Source organism: Centroberyx affinis, unplaced genomic scaffold, assembly GCF_046629955.1.
Source record: "Centroberyx affinis isolate AG114_WGS23_722 - 3 ecotype Tasmania unplaced genomic scaffold, CSIRO-AGI_Caff_v1 ptg001589l_1, whole genome shotgun sequence".
Taxonomy (NCBI): domain Eukaryota; kingdom Metazoa; phylum Chordata; class Actinopteri; order Beryciformes; family Berycidae; genus Centroberyx; species Centroberyx affinis.
This window is the reverse complement of record NW_027280038.1, coordinates 114,076-132,500: the sequence shown is the minus strand read 5'-3', so window position 1 is coordinate 132,500 and position 18,425 is coordinate 114,076. Positions and strand designations below refer to the sequence as shown.

The 18,425-nt window shown below is 41.1% G+C and overlaps 1 protein-coding gene across 1 annotated transcript in view; it reads left to right on the top strand.

Annotated features, from left to right (window-relative positions):
• pde5ab (phosphodiesterase 5A, cGMP-specific, b) overlaps window positions 1–16,654 on the top strand; it is a gene marked incomplete at its 5' end in the record, with an annotated part of 24,805 nt that extends 8,151 nt beyond the window's left edge. Inside the window, 9 exons of the mRNA XM_071527926.1 lie at window positions 1,873–1,998; window positions 3,247–3,341; window positions 3,561–3,648; window positions 7,401–7,501; window positions 9,211–9,288; window positions 10,738–10,801; window positions 14,418–14,492; window positions 15,331–15,414; window positions 16,522–16,654. Coding sequence (XP_071384027.1) covers window positions 1,873–1,998; window positions 3,247–3,341; window positions 3,561–3,648; window positions 7,401–7,501; window positions 9,211–9,288; window positions 10,738–10,801; window positions 14,418–14,492; window positions 15,331–15,414; window positions 16,522–16,641 — 831 coding nt within the window. The remainder of the gene's footprint in view (window positions 1–1,872; window positions 1,999–3,246; window positions 3,342–3,560; window positions 3,649–7,400; window positions 7,502–9,210; window positions 9,289–10,737; window positions 10,802–14,417; window positions 14,493–15,330; window positions 15,415–16,521) is intronic.
• Window positions 16,655–18,425: the final 1,771 nt, after the last annotated feature.

Here is an 18,425-nt window from a genome sequence, read left to right as displayed (position 1 = left end):
GAGAACTGACGCGCTTGACCACCCCGGAGCGTCAAACACCACCAACAGCGACAGGCTGGGTGGATGAGGGGGTGGAAAAAATGACCTAAACACCTCACAAGGTATGAGTTGATTATGTATCTTAGGGTGTTTTCACACTGTAATGGTAAGATATTTCCTTTTAACGTCCGAACCAGAGTTCCCTAGGTTGGTACATTGTATAGTTCCGGTTTGTTTCACATTGCCTTATATCAAGCGGGCCTAGTGGACAGGGGCCGGTTGCACAAAACACCTTAAGTTTTATGACACTTAAGGCTTAATTTCTCCTTAGCTGAGGGACTTACTTAAGGGTGTTGCACAGAATCCCTTAAAAGGTTTCCTTCGTGAAGGAAAAACGTTAAGGCATTTACTGCATTGAAAGAGATTTTACAGCGGTAAAATTCTACAGTTTCCATGGAGACCGTTTGTTTGCTTGCACTTGCGCTTGTGATACCTGTTATCGCCTCACCTGTTATCATCTCACAAAGTTGGCCTATAGATAGTAAAAAAAATGGCAAAAGAAAAGAAGACAAGAACACCAAATTGGTCAGAGGAGGAAAAGATTATACTTCTGGAGGAATACAATAAAAGAAAGCACATACTAAAAAGTAAATTTGATCCGCAAATAACAGCAAACAGAAAACAACGAATGTGGGAGGAAATTGCAACGAAAATTAATTCAAGAAGTCTGGTGAAGAGGTTCATCCAAGAGGTCCAAAAAAAAATACAACTACTTCTTCATTTATCACCATAAACTCGGCCATGTTGCGGTTAAGATAGAGTCAGAGGTACCTGAAGTTTTTTTCCTTACTTTGGTTGCTAAGGTCTTTTGTGCAACGGTTTAACTAACTTTAAGGGACTCCTTAAGTATAAGACCAAGATAAGGAGAAAACCTTAAATACTTAAGTGAACATTTTAAGGAAACCTCAAGGAGAACTTAAGGTGTTTTGTGCAACCGATTTTATTTTAAGGAAACCTTAACTCGGACTTTAAGAAAAATCTTAACTTAAGGTGTTTTGTGCAACCGGCCCCAGATATTTTGTGCAGTCAGAGGGTGTTTTCACATTATAATGCTACACCTTGCCATTGAGCGACCTTGCAGCATTCTGGGGGACTTTTAATATTATGACATAATTCTCTGTGATGCGTCGGACATAGCTCCGCTCTGGGGCAGCCGGTAGATTTCTCTCTAGTTAGTGAGATTTCAAGACGTAAAATCTATATAAGGAAGGGTAAAATGACTTGGGGGAAAGTATCGACAAGATAGAAGAATGTCCCTGTCAACAATATGTTTGCACTAGGCGAGTGTATATATGTTTGTTTTTGTAGAAAACATTAACCGAGGCGCCAGGTGTGCCGTTTTGCAATCAAGAAAACATAGCGCAACATTGTCATCTCTATTTTATGGGGTATAAACATGAAAAAATAGAGAAAAATCTGAGTTTTTTGTCATATATATTTCAGCATTTCTGAAATAATTAATCAAAAATGACTAGCTTTTCATCAGAATGAACCAGTGAAATTGCACGCTTGACTTTATTCACCGAGAAAAATTGTTTTAACTGATATGTAATGTGGTGCATTTTTTATGAAATATCAGCTAATTTGAATATGTTAATACCAAAAATAAAAATAAAAAAGTAAAATATATACAAAATAAATAAAATGAATAAAATAACAATAAATAAATAAAAGTCATAATACAAAAAGTGCTTGCATTTGTGTCCATATTAAACAAAATTTCATTCTGATAGGATGTATTTTTCTGCTGTTTGACGGTATCCTATTAATATTTTGCTGCTGCAGCAACCCAATGGGGCATCAATAAAGTTTCATTTTGTGTCTCTCCTGTAGAGTTTATGCCAGTGGGTTCTGAGTGTGAAGAAGAACTACAGGAAGAACGTGGCCTATCACAACTGGAGACACGCCTTCAACACCGCCCAGTGCATGTTCGCCGTCCTCAAATCAGGACGCTTGCAGGTCAGTGTGGGCCAATCGCAAGCCGGGGGTGGGAAGATCCAACTGGTTTGCTTAAAGATACCCTTTTTTTTTTTCTCATTTTGACTTGTCTGTTTGTGTCTGTCTCTCTACCTTGTCTACCTTCTGTAATGTTTTGTCCGTCTGTTTTTCAAAGTGTGCAAATGCCGCATACAGCTATATTTACCTCCGCCAAGGAGGTTATGTTTTCAGTGCGGTTTGTTTGTTTGTTTGTTTGTCTGTTAGCAGGATTACGGAAAAACTACTGGCCCGATTTTCATGAAAATTCGTGGAAGGGTGTAGCATGAGAACCCATTAAATTTTGGAGCAGATCCGGATCCGACTCACGAACAAGCAATAATAGCACAAACCTTGGTGGAGGTCTGCGCTCTCCGAGTGACCTTTCTAGTTATTATTATTATCCTGGGTTTCAGTGGAGAGTTTTAGTGTCCCACAATGGTCTAAATACTGTTTCAGAGGCTTTTCCACCCTGACAAAAATATATTTCTTGCGGAAGCACTGAATACTTTAATTTTGGGGAAGGTTTTCTTTAGCATGAAAATGGTCAAATTTAAAGATACTGAAACGAAATATCGTCTATCAGCAGCTTCAGTCCAAAAATAACGGTATGGATCGAGCTGGTGTGAAAGCGGTTGTGCTGTAGTGTGAAATGGCCTTGCTGTCCACTCCAGCGACAGTGTCTGAATGCTGAACGCCTACACTGGATAATGACTTGCCAACAGTGTGTGGAGGGTCATTAAGTCGCTGTGTGTACATAGCCATTAGTCCTTTGTTTGGTTTTGGCCGTGGTGCCAGAAAGCCACCTGTTAACCACTTGCCATTATGTGGATTCACTTTGTTTTTTTGATTGATATTTTTTCCATTGTTAAATACAAAACAATGCATACAAAAAATAGTACATCTCTTGTCTGTGTGTGTGTGTGTGTGTGTGTGTTTAACCCCTTCCCTCCCAAAACAAAAACAGTAATAATAATAAAAATAAATAAGATGAATAAGATTAAATAAAATACAGAACATATGCGTAACGAAAATAAGTGTTGAGTATGTGTGTGTGCGATATGGTGAATGTGTGTGTGCATGTGTGTATGATGCGTGTGTGTGCGCGTGATGTGCATATGTATTCAGTTTGTAGGCATGTGCATTTGTTTTATCTGGCTAAATGTCTTTCTTTCTCTCTCTATCATCTTTTTACCTCCATCCATCCTCCATGTTTTTGTCTTTTTTCTCCAGAGTAATCTGAGTGACCTGGAGGTCCTGGCTCTGATGATCGCCACGCTCAGCCATGACCTGGACCACAGAGGAGTCAACAACTCCTACATACAGAGGTACAGCGGGACAGAATGAGTGAATGAGTGAGTGAATGAGTGAGTGAGTGAGTGAATGAATGAATGAATGTGTGAACAAAATATTGCTGGTGTGCGTCTCAAATCTTTACGGTATATCCAAGTAGATGTATGCATGTGTGTGAGCATATATACAGTAGGTGTAACTGTGTGTGTGTGTGTGTGTGTGTGTGTGTGTGTGTGTGTGTGTGTGTCCTGCAGGAGTGACCACCCGCTGGCCCAGCTCTACTGCCACTCCACCATGGAGCATCACCACTTTGACCAGTGCCTCATGATCCTCAACAGCCCTGTAAGCACACACACACACACACACACACACACACACACACACACACACACAGATCAATCTGTCCATCCATCAATCCACTTAACCTTCGTCCCTCTCTGTCTCTTTTCACCATCCCTAATTCATCCATTCATTTTCAATAGGCATCAATTCACTAGACTCTAGACTCTCAGCTATTGCAAAGTCTGTGCATCTAATATCATTGGACATCAGTTAGACTAATTACTTTGAAGGAGCATTGGTCCTGAATGCTTGTGGCTAAGAGACAGTAGGATTTTCATTAGGTCCAAAGTCCTGTAGAAATGCCTGTGGTAGTAATCTTTACAGGCCAGCTGATGGACGTGATGGATTTTCACGGACGTGACAGGATGGTGAAGTCGTGTCCTTTTACAGCATGAGATTGTTTGATTTGGGTCTATCATGTTGTTTGCTGGACTTCTTTGTTGTAAGTGGGCTTTATCCTTTGTTGAGGATGTGACATTACCGTAGAAGGCTTTGTGATGTGTTTGTTATGAGTAACATGAGTTGTTGTGTTGTAGTAGTTAGTTATTGTTGGTGAATTGATTTTATTACATTATTTGCCAAGGTGCTCGCAGCTGGCAAGCATGTAGCTAGCACTAAGCTAGTTTTTAGATATGGATTCCAAATAGATTTATGCCATTTTTTGCTTGATCTTTACTCATTATAGGGCTGGGCAATATATTGATATTATATCGATATCGTGATATGAGACTAGATATCGTCTTAGATTTTGGATATCGTAATATTGTGATATGGCATAAGTGTTGTCTTTTCCTGGTTTTAAAGGCTGCATTACAGTAAAGTGATGTAATTTTCTGAACTTACCAGACTGTTCTAGCTGTTCTATTGTTTGCCTTTACCCACTTAGTCATTATATCCACATTACTGATTGTGTAAATATTGTGTGAAACCACCAATAGTCATCGCTACAATATTGTCGCAATATCGATATCGAGGTATTTGGTTAAAAATATTGTGATATTTGATTTTGTCCATATCGCCCAGCCCTACTTACAATGAACATTTAGCCCACTTTGTAGAAAATACAGAGATATGATTTTTGGTCCATATCTCCCAGCCCTAACTCATTATGATGAAAAACTACAAGGTCAAATTCAGACTTGAGTGCACCGCACTTGACACATGACCAGCTTGCACTGCAGTCACAACAAGGAAGGGCCTGTCACTGTCATCATGGAAGTGTGCTCACACTAGTATTTTATGCAAAACATGACATTTTGTGCCCTTTCACGGCTGTAGCTCATCCAAAATGCAGCAGCTCGTGCAGAAACGAGGGACCGTATCACTCCTCCGCCGGCTCCCTGTCAGCTTTACGATCGATTTTAAAATCTTGCTGGTTTTTCACAAAGCTCTGCGTGGTCTAGCACCTCATGGCGAGTGCAAACTACTGTCAACGCCTCAGATCCCTGTAGTGCTCACATTAATCGACCGTCTTTCCCGTAGTTTCTTCTGTGGCCGACGTAGTGGTGAGACACTAAACAATATGGCTCAGACGGTGGTGGTGGGGGGGGGGGTCTCACATTAAAAGATTGTTCACTTGGATTTGGTCGTGAGGGATCTCGATACCCTGCTGGCTCGCCAAAACAGACGGCAAACGTGACTTTGTTTTTCATTCGAACGTGCTAAAGCGGAGCTCGAGGAGGAAGAGACAGATTTCAGCTCTTACTGTGCTGGAAAAAGAAAAAAGGGAAGAGGGCTAGATGCTAAATTTAGAGGAGAGGATGGTTCGGGAGACACGGGCAGCATGGGGTTTCTGCTCTGCCGGGAGAGCTGGAGGTAAATTACGGGTATTATGATAGGTATAATGATGTTGTGTTGTTTTGTAGTCTCGTCTGCCAGGTTTCCTCGCAAGCTCTCACTGGCTCTTGCTACTCACCGTTTTCCACATATCTCACACTACAAGAGCATTGCGTGTCTGAAAATCTCTGGTGGTCTGAGACGGTTCAACGCCTGGGGCAGACCGCCTCTCTGACCCCATCAAAATCTTGTCTCAGATCTCAAAAACTGGTCTGGGACTGCTAAATTGGGGCTAAAGTCGTGTAGTGTGCACCCTGCTTCAGTATTTCTTTGATTTTCTGTGCCCTTACAACGCCCCCAGCACCCTTAGGTCTTCTCATTAGCGGCTCTTGGCCGCTCCACGGTCCAGGGCTCAAAATAATGGATGACCACGCTTTTGTTATTGCGGCCCCTAGACTGTGGAACAAGCTTCTCGAAAGTGTTAGGTCAGCAGAATCCATTGCCATTTTTAAGTATCGTCCAAAGACCCACTTTTACTCTTTGGCCTTTCAGCGTGACGGATGTGTTTCAATTGATTTTTGAATTGTTTATGCAGTTAAAGGAATAGTTCACCCAAAAATGAAAATTCTGTCATCATCTCCTCCCCCTCATGCCAGTTGAAACACAGGTGAAGTTTGTCCATATAACACACAGGGAGGCTGCAGCACAACTCCATAGCAGCCTTCTCCAAAACAACTGAAGTCAGTGGGGACCAGTTCTTCAGAGTTCCAAAAAGACCTACAGTATATTTACACCATCATTTAGTGTGAATCTTAACTACAGCTGATTGATTTGCAACAAATAATGGTGTATAGGTCTTTCTATTCACAGTGTGATTGTTTGGCTGTTTTTGTTTTGGAGCTCTAAAGAACAGGTCCCCATTGACCAGTTGTTTTGGAGAAGGCTGCTACCAAGTTGTGCTGGCAGCCTCCCTGTGTGTTATATGGACTAACACATTTCACCTGTGTTTCATTTGGCATGAGGGTGAGGAGATGATGACAGAATTTTCCATTTTTGGGTGAACTATTCCTTTAAATAAGACTGACTTGACTGTGCTTTGAAAGGACATCTGCAAATTGGGTCAAAGTTCAAAGAATCTTGGTGGAAATTCTCTGCTCTCTCCATATGAAAACTCAGCAAGAACAATTTTGCTACTGATCATGTGAATCGACTGCAGCAGGATGCCAGATCCTTCTGTCTTATTTACTACGCCTATTCCTCCTTGCTTCCTAACTGCCAGCCTAGCAGATAACACTCTGATAGCCCAATAAAACACAGTGAATTACAGCCTGCTCGGATCTGTATGGCCTTGAAATAGACTCAAAATACTTCACAGCACCACTTGACTCCATTGTTGCATGTGGCATTTACACATATTTAGACAGATACATGCATGTGCACATACTGGCACACACACACACACACACACACAGCCTTGAACGCACTTGAAATGGAATTACATGGAATAACACCTCCACATACTGTAAAGTCAATTTGACTGGATTCAGTTGTTTAATATACAGTTGTTGTTGTAATATACAGTATGTCTGTAGGTTAGTGTGTGTGTTGCCTTAGTGGGCTAGCGTTGTCATGGCAACCCCTTGGTGGTCCCTTTCAGTGCAAACTGCGGTCAACACTATCAGCACATAGCATCTATACTCCTTGGAGGGCTGCTCTCTCACTCTCTCACTCACACACACACTCTTCCTCTTCTCTGTGTTTTGCTGTCTAACTTTCGTGTGTGTGTGTGTGTGTGTGTAAGGGTGTGTATATATGTATGTGGATGTGTGTATATGAATGTGGGTGTGTTTATATTAATGTGTGTGTGTGTGTGTATGTATCCCTGCATTTCTCTATCTCTCTCTATCTCTCTTTCTTTCTCTCTCGTGCTCTCTCTCTCTCACTCTCTCCACCTCTCTCTCTCTCTCTCTCTGCAGGGAAACCAGATCCTGAGCAGTCTGTCCCTGGACGAGTACAAGGCCACTCTGAAGATGATCGAGAGGGCTGTTCTGGCCACCGACCTGGCCCTGTACATGAAGTAGGTACCAAACGTCAAGCCCAGATGGAAATCTGACTGGAGAGTGACGTAAAGAGAGGGAGACAGAGGGGTGAAGGTCAATTTGGGTCGTGCGGGGGAAGAGGGAGGGGGTATCATAGGCCGTTTTGATTAAGGTTCGTCTGATATGGTTTTTTCAAGGCCGATACCGATATTCAGTAACTTTAAATCTGACTGTTTACATGCCAGAACAATAAAAGGATTCAGTGTTAAAATGTTGAGATTAAAACTCTCCATTGAAACCCAGGATACTACTACTAATATTACTGCTAGCCTACTACTACTACTACTACTACTACTACTACTACTACTACTGCTAGCTACTACTACTACTACTACTATTACTGCTAGCCTACTAATACTATTACTACTATCCTACTACTACTACTACTATTACTGCTAGCCTACTACTACTATTACTACTATTGCTAGCCTACTACTACTATTACTACTATTGCTAGCCTACTACTACTACTATTACTGCTAGCCTACTACTACTACTACTACTACTACTACTATTACTGCTAGCCTACTACTACTATTACTACTATTGCTAGCCTACTACTACTACTACTACTATTACTGCTAGCCTACTACTACTACTACTACTACTACTACTACTACTACTACTACTACTACTATTACTGCTAGCCTACTACTACTACTGCTACTATTACTGCTAGCCTAGCTACTGCTACTATTACTGCTAGTACTAGCTTACTGCTCCTACTACTACTACTACTACTATTACTGCTACTACTACTACTACTAGCCTACTACTACAGCTACTATTACTGGTACTGCTACTACTACTGCTGCTACTACTATTACTGCTACTAGCCTACTACTACTAGGCTACTACTGCTACCACTACTACTACTATTGCTATTGCTACTACTACTAAATCAACAATGACTAAAGTACTCCCATATGGATCCCTGGGGCTAAACGTCAGTCAGTCTCTATCAAATGGGGCTCCACAGCCTAATTAATGTTTATTTGGGAGTCTATGACATGAAAAGGTTGGAGAGGCCCTGTTCAAATATGAAGACTTATACTCCAAAACACTATACATCCATTTTGGAAAATAAAATGCATCATTGCCCAAAAATTCCTCCTTCATAATCTCAAAACTATAGATGATCCAGTATTATTATTTTGTCAATCCACAGCTATCCACTGTCCTTTGAAGAACACCGCAAGTTGCTTCAATTTTGAGCTATGAATCGAAAGAGAAGGTGTCACTTTCTTTCCCAAATGGAGGATATCTCATTCTGTAACCAAATTGCTGCTAGAGGCGGAGGGATGAAAAGAAAGAGCGAGCAGGAAAGCTCGGTTTTAGGGGGGAAAGGGAAAAATACCTAAAAATACCGATCTCACTCAATGTCATGTTCCTTCCCCGCACTTCTGCTGTCGCCTATTTCTTTCTATTTCCATTTCTTCCTTTCTCGCCATCTCTCCCCCCCCCAAACCCACTTCCACTTCCTTTCGCTCCCTCCTTCCTCCCTCTCTCCATCTTTCGCATGTTTTCATTCATCCATCTATTTGGTCTTTTCATCTCCGTTTCAGCCTTCAGCCTTCTTTCAGTCTAGACCGTGGGCGGCAGGTATGCAAGTAGGTTACATAGGAGGATAATTGAATAGCTGCTGTGTTGTGTGTGTGTGTGTGTGTGTGTGTGTGTGTGTTGTCAGGAGGCGAGGGGAGTTCTTTGAGCTGACCAAGAACAGCCAGTTTGTATGGGAGGACGAGCATCACAGAGACTTGCTGAGGTGAGTATAACCGCCCCCCCACCCCCTATACGCCCTAACACACTTATGTAAAACACCGGCTTATATAAGTACATCATATATGGACACACACATAAATGTAAAGAGCCACGTTCAGCCAGGGCAACTGCAACTACGACTTCTCTATATAAACTTATTGGAAAATAAAACAAAAATTGGCAGATTTGAAGCAGATGGGAACATGTGTATTGGTAGCTGTTCACATTATCTGGTGTAGAGATGGAATAATGTATAAACAGAAATGTGTCCAGATGTGAAAATATGCATGTATGGAAATTTACATAAATATGTGCAGAACCTACAGATGTGCATTGTTAGCTTTCACCTTGTAAAATGTGCAGAAGCAGGTAACATAATACAGAAAGCAATCCGGAAGTGCATATGCGTATTGTTAGCATTTTACAAATGGAAGTCAAAAATGCAGGTCTGACTTATTCAAACAATGCAAACAATTTAAAGCTTCAGAATGCGTTTAAAACTCATGTTTAGCTGTCACATCTTGTCCTTGTATGAAGAGCTCAGTCAGTCAATTTAGTGGTAGTCAAGGGGAAAAAATGTCTTCATTACAATTAATTAAACATTTTTGACATAGTCCAGATTGGGTGTATAACAGTGAATTTTCTTTTCAGATTTTTACAGGGTTCCTACACAGGTCTGAAAAAGTCTGGAAAAGTATTAAAAAATGAATTTGATAATTTCCAGGTCTTGAATAGTTTGGGAATTTGAAAAAAATGTCTGGAAAAGTATGGAAAATGTTGTGGTTCAGGTCCGATACACACATAATTCTAGCTTTTATGTTGTTGTAGAGCCACTTTGAGTCCACAGTTTGTGTTGATGTGAAGAATAATGTTCAGATAGAGGGACGCTCTTATTACCCAGCTGCTGTCAGCATGCATTATATCAAATACAGACCAAAATCAAATCCAGTCAAGAACATAGGGTCTGGGAAAAATATGGAATTTTAAAATGGAAACCGTGTAGGAACCCTGCCAATCATCTCACATATTCTGATATTTGTCTCTGTGAAGAACAATCTTCATCTATACAGAGATATGACCTAGTTAGCAGGGGCAAGATGTCTATCTGCGTAAATCATATTGAACACCAGACAAAATCTTCAAAAGAAATCAAGGTCTGGAAAAAGTATGGAATTTTTTTATTGAAAATATGTAGGAACCCTGTTTTTAACATTGAGTCAATTGTCCAGGGGGGGATTACTTGTCTGTCTGGATAAATACAGACATGCAGGAACATTGGACTGAATTCTTTTTGAAACTAGGAGGTCAAAATTCAGGGTCATATGTCAGAAATGTCCACACCGAATTCACTTAGCAAAACTAAGGAGCTAATGTTGAAAATATAGCTGATCTGTACGGCATGACTCAAAAAAATAAAGTCTAATAATTTGTGTGGATCTGTCTCCCCCTTCAGGTCGATGCTGATGACTGCATGTGATATCTCAGCCATCACCAAGCCCTGGCCGGTGCAGAAGAGGGTAAAGACTCTTATCTATGTACCGACCCGTGAAAAAATATTTACTTGTTTTAAAGAAAGCAAGATTCTCAGACTCAGTACGAGGCCACACGGTTTCATTTTTTATTGATTTATTCTCAACTTTGTCGTTTAGTTTGTGTGTCGAAAGGGAATCAGAAGACATTCACTGAAGCCATGTGACCCATCTGGCTTCCTCAATATATTCAGCATGTCCCTTATTGATGGAGATCTCTCTATAGCTCACTGTCACTTTCTTTCTTCCCTTCTCTCGCTCTACCTCTTTTGCCTCAATCTACTTTCTGTCAGTACTCTTCATTTTCTCTCTCTCTCTCTCTCTCTCTCTCACACACATGCATTTTCTTCGTCATCCTCCTTATCTGTCTGCGAGCTGCGTCCCTGTTGTTTCGTCTCCCCAGCCACCTTCGTTAGCCTGCACCTCGTTAGGATCCCCAGGCACAGCGGAGAGAGCGGTTCACACGGACACAAACTCTTTGTGTTTGTGTGTGTGTGTGTTGCATGTGAGTGTGTGTGTGTGTGCGTTGACAAGTGAGTGCTCATTAATAAAAACAGCTGTGTCCATGTCCTCAGATAACACCTCAAGAACAAGCAGGGTAGTAAACACTCTCATGCACACACCCACACACCAGCACCTGATCCTGGATCTCATTATCAAATTGTGCATCTATTTTGCCAGAGTCTCCTGCTCTTCTCCTCCACTTCAAGGTTCTAATCATTTTTTGATTTGCGTTAGTTTTAAATTTTGATTTTAGTTTCACGTCAGAGGTCAATTTTAAGTTTAAGTTCAGTCAGTTTTCAGATGGAATTTGCAGCTTTAAGTTGTTGTTTTTTTTTTTAGAATTATCTTGTTATAGTTTTCAGTTTATATAGTTTAGAGGATTGGCACCAAAATCATCTCTGTGTCTCTGGTTTCTGTCTGGTGCATATGCAAACACTTGCAATATGCAGCAATATATATATAGCAATATAGCATGCAATATGTTAAATATTCCTAGGTGATCAGCATTATCCAATGTATGAAGATAGACCTTTCAGTAATGCAAAATTGGTATTGGTTTTCATTCTATGGCCTATAGATTCATAACTTCTGAAAACAAAATCTCAATCTCCATCATTATGTATCAAGTCCAGTGCAGTCAATGTGAGCAGATGTGGCTTTTACTCTCCTATACACCACTGGTAATTCGTCTGACTGAATACTAATATTTGAATATTTTTTATTTCAGATACATTTGGAGACTGCGATTATACCTTGAGTTTTAGTTTCCGTTTGTACATTTATTTCAGCTGACTAAAAGGTTTGCTTCATGCTTAGTTTTAAACTTAGTTTTAGTGAACTATAATAAGCGCTCTCTCTGGCTGAGTCCCCCCTGTAGCACTGAGTTTTGATTACACAGTCTCAATCAATGAGCTGCAGATGGCTTGAACACACACACACACACACACACACACACACACACACACACACACACACACACACACACAGTGATGCTGATTGGGGCCCCGAGGCTGCAGTCAGATCTCATTTACCTCTCTATAAACAGACGGAGACCATTAACTTAGTGTGACTACCACTCCTTTGGCAGACCTGCTTCTTTCTTGCTTTTTTTTTTCTCTCTTGCGTTCAATCTTTCTTACTTGATTTCATTCTTTCTTGCCTTCTTTCTTCGTTTCTCCCTTGCGTTCTCTCTCTTGCTCGCTTTCTTATTCCTCGCTTTGTTTCGTTTCTCAATTTCTTGCTTGCTTGCCTCTTTCTTACTTTCTTGCCGTCTTTCTTTCTTTCTTTTTCCGTCTTGCTTTCTTAGTTTCTTCCATGCTTTCTTCCTTGCTCGCTTTTTCTCGCTTTCTTTTTTCACTCTTAGTTTCTTTCTCTGTCTTGCGTCCTTTCTTTCTTGCTCTCTTCGTTGCTTGCTTTTGTTCTGTCTTTCTTTCTTTCTTTTTTCTTGGCTTCAGAAATTACACTGGCTGGCCTGATGGGTGCGCTGTGATTAAAGGTCAACATTTTTAAGTCAAACGTAATATCCCAGACACCACTGGAATGATTTTGATGAAACTTGGGACGAGGGACGAGGCATTTTGGCGCCTTGTTGTGGCATTTTAAAAAAAATGACGCAGATCGGCCTGTAACACTGAGGCGCCAGTGTCTTGTTATCTTGTTACTGATTGGCCCATGGTTTGCCTGCATCATTCGTGGGGGGATGACATGTTTAACTTCTTTGTTGCTTTCTTTCTATCCATCTTTCTCTGTCTTTATCTTCCTTCCACTGTTTTCTTTCATTTGCACTCGTCCAATGTCATTGTTTTCCCTCTCTAATTTCATTTCAGTGTTACCCTTTCCCCCATGTACACAGTCTTGGTCTATAGCGTCTGTCTGTCTATGTCATTCTTTCCCCAGTCATTTCACAATGTTAAAGAGTTTGACTCTGTTGACTCTGGCAGCAGGAAAGGCATTTTGTTGCGTTTTGTTCTCCATGGTACGACGTTCCCAACCTCGGTCCAACATCAGCCTCCGAGGATGTTCATTAAAATGCCTCGGCCTGCAATTCTAAACCGCCGCAAATATGCCAGGACGTAGATCCGTTCCAAGGTTAACAAGAACAACAATAGAGCAGCATTTCGGTTTGTTCGTCTGAAATGCGGTAGACTCACCTGAGATGGAGCGCGATCCAAATCACACAGAGGGGGGTTTGGATGTGATGTTGACAGCGCAAATAGCATTGCATTGCGAAAGCCTCATTTGAAAAGTGAAGTCTGTGGCAACTTGAGTCTGTGGTGTCGACATTCTGTTACTTTAGTCTGACAGGTAGATCTAACGAGCAAACAATTGGGAAAAGCGGCTTGTTATTTTAATTGCTGGAATTCCTGTTATTCTTTTTCTGACGCTTTTTGGTCCAACAATTCGGCCGTAGTAGCGTTTTTTCTAATTTGGCACATAGAGAGTCCTGGTCTCTCACTGCTTGGACACAAAGAATGGTACTGATTGGCCCGTAGGGGGCCTATAGTAAGGTTATCAATGTTTTTACGTCTTTTTCCCTGGATTTTCTGTTGATGCAGTTTGAGTTTCTGTAGGTGGCACTCATTTCTTTGTCAGTTCAGCCATGGTGGCTATCACTGCTCATGCTAACTACCCAGTTCTTCTTCTATTTAAGTTAATGTGGGTGTGAACAAAGCTTGACCACTTAACATGCGTTTGCAATGATGATCCCGCTGGCAGGGTGGAAGAGGTTAAAAACCCACTTTTGCTCTATGGTCTTTCAGTGTGACTGATGTGTTTTACCGGCTTTTTTTGTAATTTTGTTGAGACCCAAGAGTCTGTAGTTTTTCATTCCAGCCAAACACTACATGACATCAACACATATTCAACCAGAGAGGAGGAGCTCCTCAGTGAAATCGGCTGCTGTAGTGTTTGGTTGGAATAAAAACATGCAGACTCTTGAGCCTCGATGGCATATGATTCAAGACCCACTGGTTTAGACCTTCTTGTTCTGTTGACTTTTGCTTTCAACCGCCCTAACAAAGTGTTTTGTGCTTAAGGTACAATATAAATAAAGTTGACTTGAATGAATTCTCTGCCTGTCCCTGTCTTCCCTCTGACGCAGATCGCCGAGTTGGTGGCCACCGAGTTCTTCGAACAGGGAGATAAGGAGAGACAGGAGCTGAACATTGAGCCCATTGTAAGTGCTGTGTGTCAGTCCAAGAGTTCCCTATTAGTTGTTCTCCCACAGTGTTAGATTTCTTATTGAACGAAGGCCACTTACAATTAGCACTGGTGTCGCTCAGTCTGCAAAACAGTGAAATGTTTAATTCTATATCCTGGCATCTATCCATACTTCTGAAATACAGGGTGTCTGAAAAGAAACCACCAACTAAACCAGCATCCAAATTGCTTGTCAGAAACCCACGGCTCCATCAGAGACCAGAAACCCTGGAGCCATACAGTTTTCCCTGTGATTTCAGACCAATGGGACACCCTGTATTAGGGTTAGACTGATATATTGGTTTGCTGATATTGGCCTTTTATTAAAAAGTGGTCTAGAAATGGTCTAAATTCTGTTTCAGAGACTTTTCTACCCTGACAAGAATACAATTCCAGGGGGAAAAACATCAGCTATCAGCAGCTTCAAAAGCTCATATTGGTTGAACCCTATTATGTATCAAAATAATGTTAGTAGATGTGACTTTTATTCATAGATAGTTCTCCCCTATACAGCTCTCATAATTTGGATTTGACTGAAAAAGACTCAAACTGAAAGTAATATTCAACATTTTGTATTTATTTCAGTTCATTTTGGAGTCAAAGCTTGTAGTTTGAGCTTAGTTTCAGTTTTTAATTTCTTCAAAAAAAACACACTAGTCCAACCCTACCCCGTACATAGACCTCAGCTTTGATGATAAAGGAAACATAGTGAAATAAACATTTTCGCACTATTCTTCCACTTCTCAAGCCGTTCCCTTGTTCTCCATTTTGACTTTTTGTATCCCCCCTCCCCCATCCCCCTTTTTCTCCTTCAGGACCTGATGAATCGGGAGAAGAGAGACAAGATTCCCAGCATGCAGGTGTCCTTCATCGACGCCATCTGCACGCAGTTATACGAGGTAAAACCGAGGATTTGGAACGAGTATTTCACCCGGTGGTTAGAGACGTCTGCCTGCTGTCTCTGCTCTGCCAGTGTTACTGACAGTCATTGTGCCTGATGAATAGCAGGAAGAGGCAGCGTGCCGACGATTTGCCTCTGACAATAGCGGACATTCATCCTATTATCCCCCCCGCTTGCTGGAATGACGCTGACAGTCTTTCTCACTTTGTGTCGATGACTTTTTCTTTTTTTCCCCTCACAGTGAGGCAGGCTGTCTTGTTCTGGTACATGACGATTCCCTTTCTTTTTTCACATCTGTAGGGTAATTTAATAAAAAAAAGCAACAAAAACTCTTATGTTGTTGCAGTAAAGAATCTGGAATATTTTACTGTTTTTTAAAAACTGACGATTTTTGTTGTTCTGTTGTTCACTTACCTGCCTATTCAATCAGATTTTGCTGATTTAACACTACTGTTGAATTTCAGTACTGTAATATCTCAGCTTTCAAAATGTCCCTGCATGAATTTTCCAAGGCTCACTTTCTGTACAAACCAGTGTGGTTACACTTTCAAAACCACGTAAGGAAATAATAATTCAAATTATACTTACCATGTTCGATTGACAGCTTGATGGCCTCCTCTTAAATTATAGTCTAATAGGCAGGAATCGGTGAGAATTTAGGAGTAGAATTTGGTGTTACACAGTTTCTGTCAGTTTCTATAATTTTCCCATCAAGACAGGTTCCCATTAAAATGGTAATTTTGGGATCTTATTACATTATAAGTTGCAGTTTTAAAATTTTTCACAAATAATGACACTTTATAACGTAAGCAACATAAAACATAATATCCTATTAGAGTATCAGCCAAAAGGTTATTTCATTATGTGTCCTGCATTTTACTACCTCATGGCTGCTTTACTCCATGATCCTCATTTTCCTCACTCGCGCCACTCTCATCTGTGGTTGTACCGGGCAGCTCCCAGTGGCCAACAGCAGAGGACTGTGGTCGCACTGGGCGGCCGCCAGTTGCGAATGTGTGGAACTGTGTAAATGTGAAAGCAGGACGTTGCTGGAAAACATTACGCTCAAGTCCGGCTTTCCCTTGTATTTTTCTCGTTCTCGCAGACGCTGGCCGGTATGTCGGAGTACTGCTCCCCGCTGTTGGAAGGCTGTCAGAAGAACCGGCAGCATTGGAAGCGTTTGGCCGAGCAGGGCGAGAAAGGCCTGGTCAACGGCATGGTGTGAACCCCCCCCCCCCGGACGCCGGCTCGGCACTCGACCGACGTCACTTCCCAGTCTCCTCCCCCCCCCCCCCCCCGTCCGGCCTGGTCTCACAAAATTTCTTGAAATGAGCATTATGTCTAAAAAGGGCAAAAGTATGTGCTCCGTGCAGGAAAAGCGAGAGGAAAGGATTAGGTGGAGGAGACACGACTAGAAACAGGAAGTAGTTTGACATCGAAAGTGAGGGTGTGGAGGTCGGGGGAGGGCGGACGGGTGTGTTTTCTTATTTAACCGTGACCAAAACCTTAACCTGGCCTTAAAGGTCCCATATTGTCCTTGCCCTTCCATATGTAAGAATTTTCTCATTGTATCTAATAGCTGAGAAAATGTGAAATCTGAAACTCAAACTTGCATTTTGTCATAGTTTCCTTTAAAAAAAAAAATCATGTGACGCTACAAGCCGTTTTGATTCGCAGCCCTTAGTGACATCACTCGGGGTTGACCAGCCCCCTCCGATGAGGCGGCCAATCAGACCAGTAATTCATTAGCATAAAACCAGCAGCCACAGAAAACAGCTTCACAACTTCACAAACATTTTTTAAAGACCATAGGGAACTGTGTTAAATTGGAAAAAAATAAAAAAATAAATATGGGACCTTTAACATGTTTTAGTCGCCTAACCTTAATCCAAACCATAATCAAACTTGGTTTACTTGCCTAAACTTAACCGTGAGCTAACTTTTCACAACAAAAACGTGAAAATGGCGTCCAATTCATGCTATTGCCACGTAATGCTTTAGTGGTGGAGGAACGTCCACAACACGTAATCTGCAGTTTCAGAGTTCGTGCTCATTTCAGGACATTTTGAGAGACTCTGGTTGCCCCGTCACCCTTCTTTCATAGCCGTCACTCACCAGAGACGATGTCTACAAACACTAAGCTATATTTATTACCATAGCCATTTTTTTTTTTTTTTTTTTTGCACAGAGTTGACTTTCATCTTGAAATCTCACCTACACTATCCCTCACAGATAGTGAACTTTGAGAGAAAGTAATTGAACACTGAATAGTAAAGGAAGCGTGTGCAAGCGGCACCCTATGGGTCACCCTAGCACCCTTGGGATCCATGCCGTGAGAGTAGGATACAGATTAACATTGTACTTACTATATACTTTACATAGTATCACAATAATCTGATAAGCTTGTTAGATATGACTTGGTATCATTCACACCACACATTCGCACTATGAGGGTTTGAGTCTTTTGTAACATTTTTTTTTCACTCATTGTCTTAACTAATGCATATTTATGTTTTATATATTTATTAGAGTTTCTATACTGTAAGGTCATTTTCTTGTCGAGAACACGCGAGTCTTTATATGGGAAATGTAGTTTTCATACCGAAATGATTCCTGTCTCTGCTTTTTGAAGGATCCTTAAAAAAAAAAAAGAAAAAAACTTTCAGATGACGACAACATTGAGAAATGTACTGTATTAACTTGTGTTATTTGAAATTTTGATTTCGTTTTTTATTTTTGCAAAATGTAAAGGAGCCAAAGACTAGGCCTGTGTTTTCAAAGGGAATTGGGTCTAGAATTTTCCACTGCCTTGTTGTGATAAAATAGGACCAACTCAGAATTAAAAATACAGCTTTCATGTCTGTCCACCCCTCTTTGTAACCAATAATGAATTATCCCTGCAGGTGGCTGTTTTTTCACCTCCCCTTTTTTTTTTTATAAATTGAATGTTGCGGCGATGCTTGCTTGTTTTGAAGTCTTGAAATAGAGTTGAAAGGCGGGCAGCCCGGT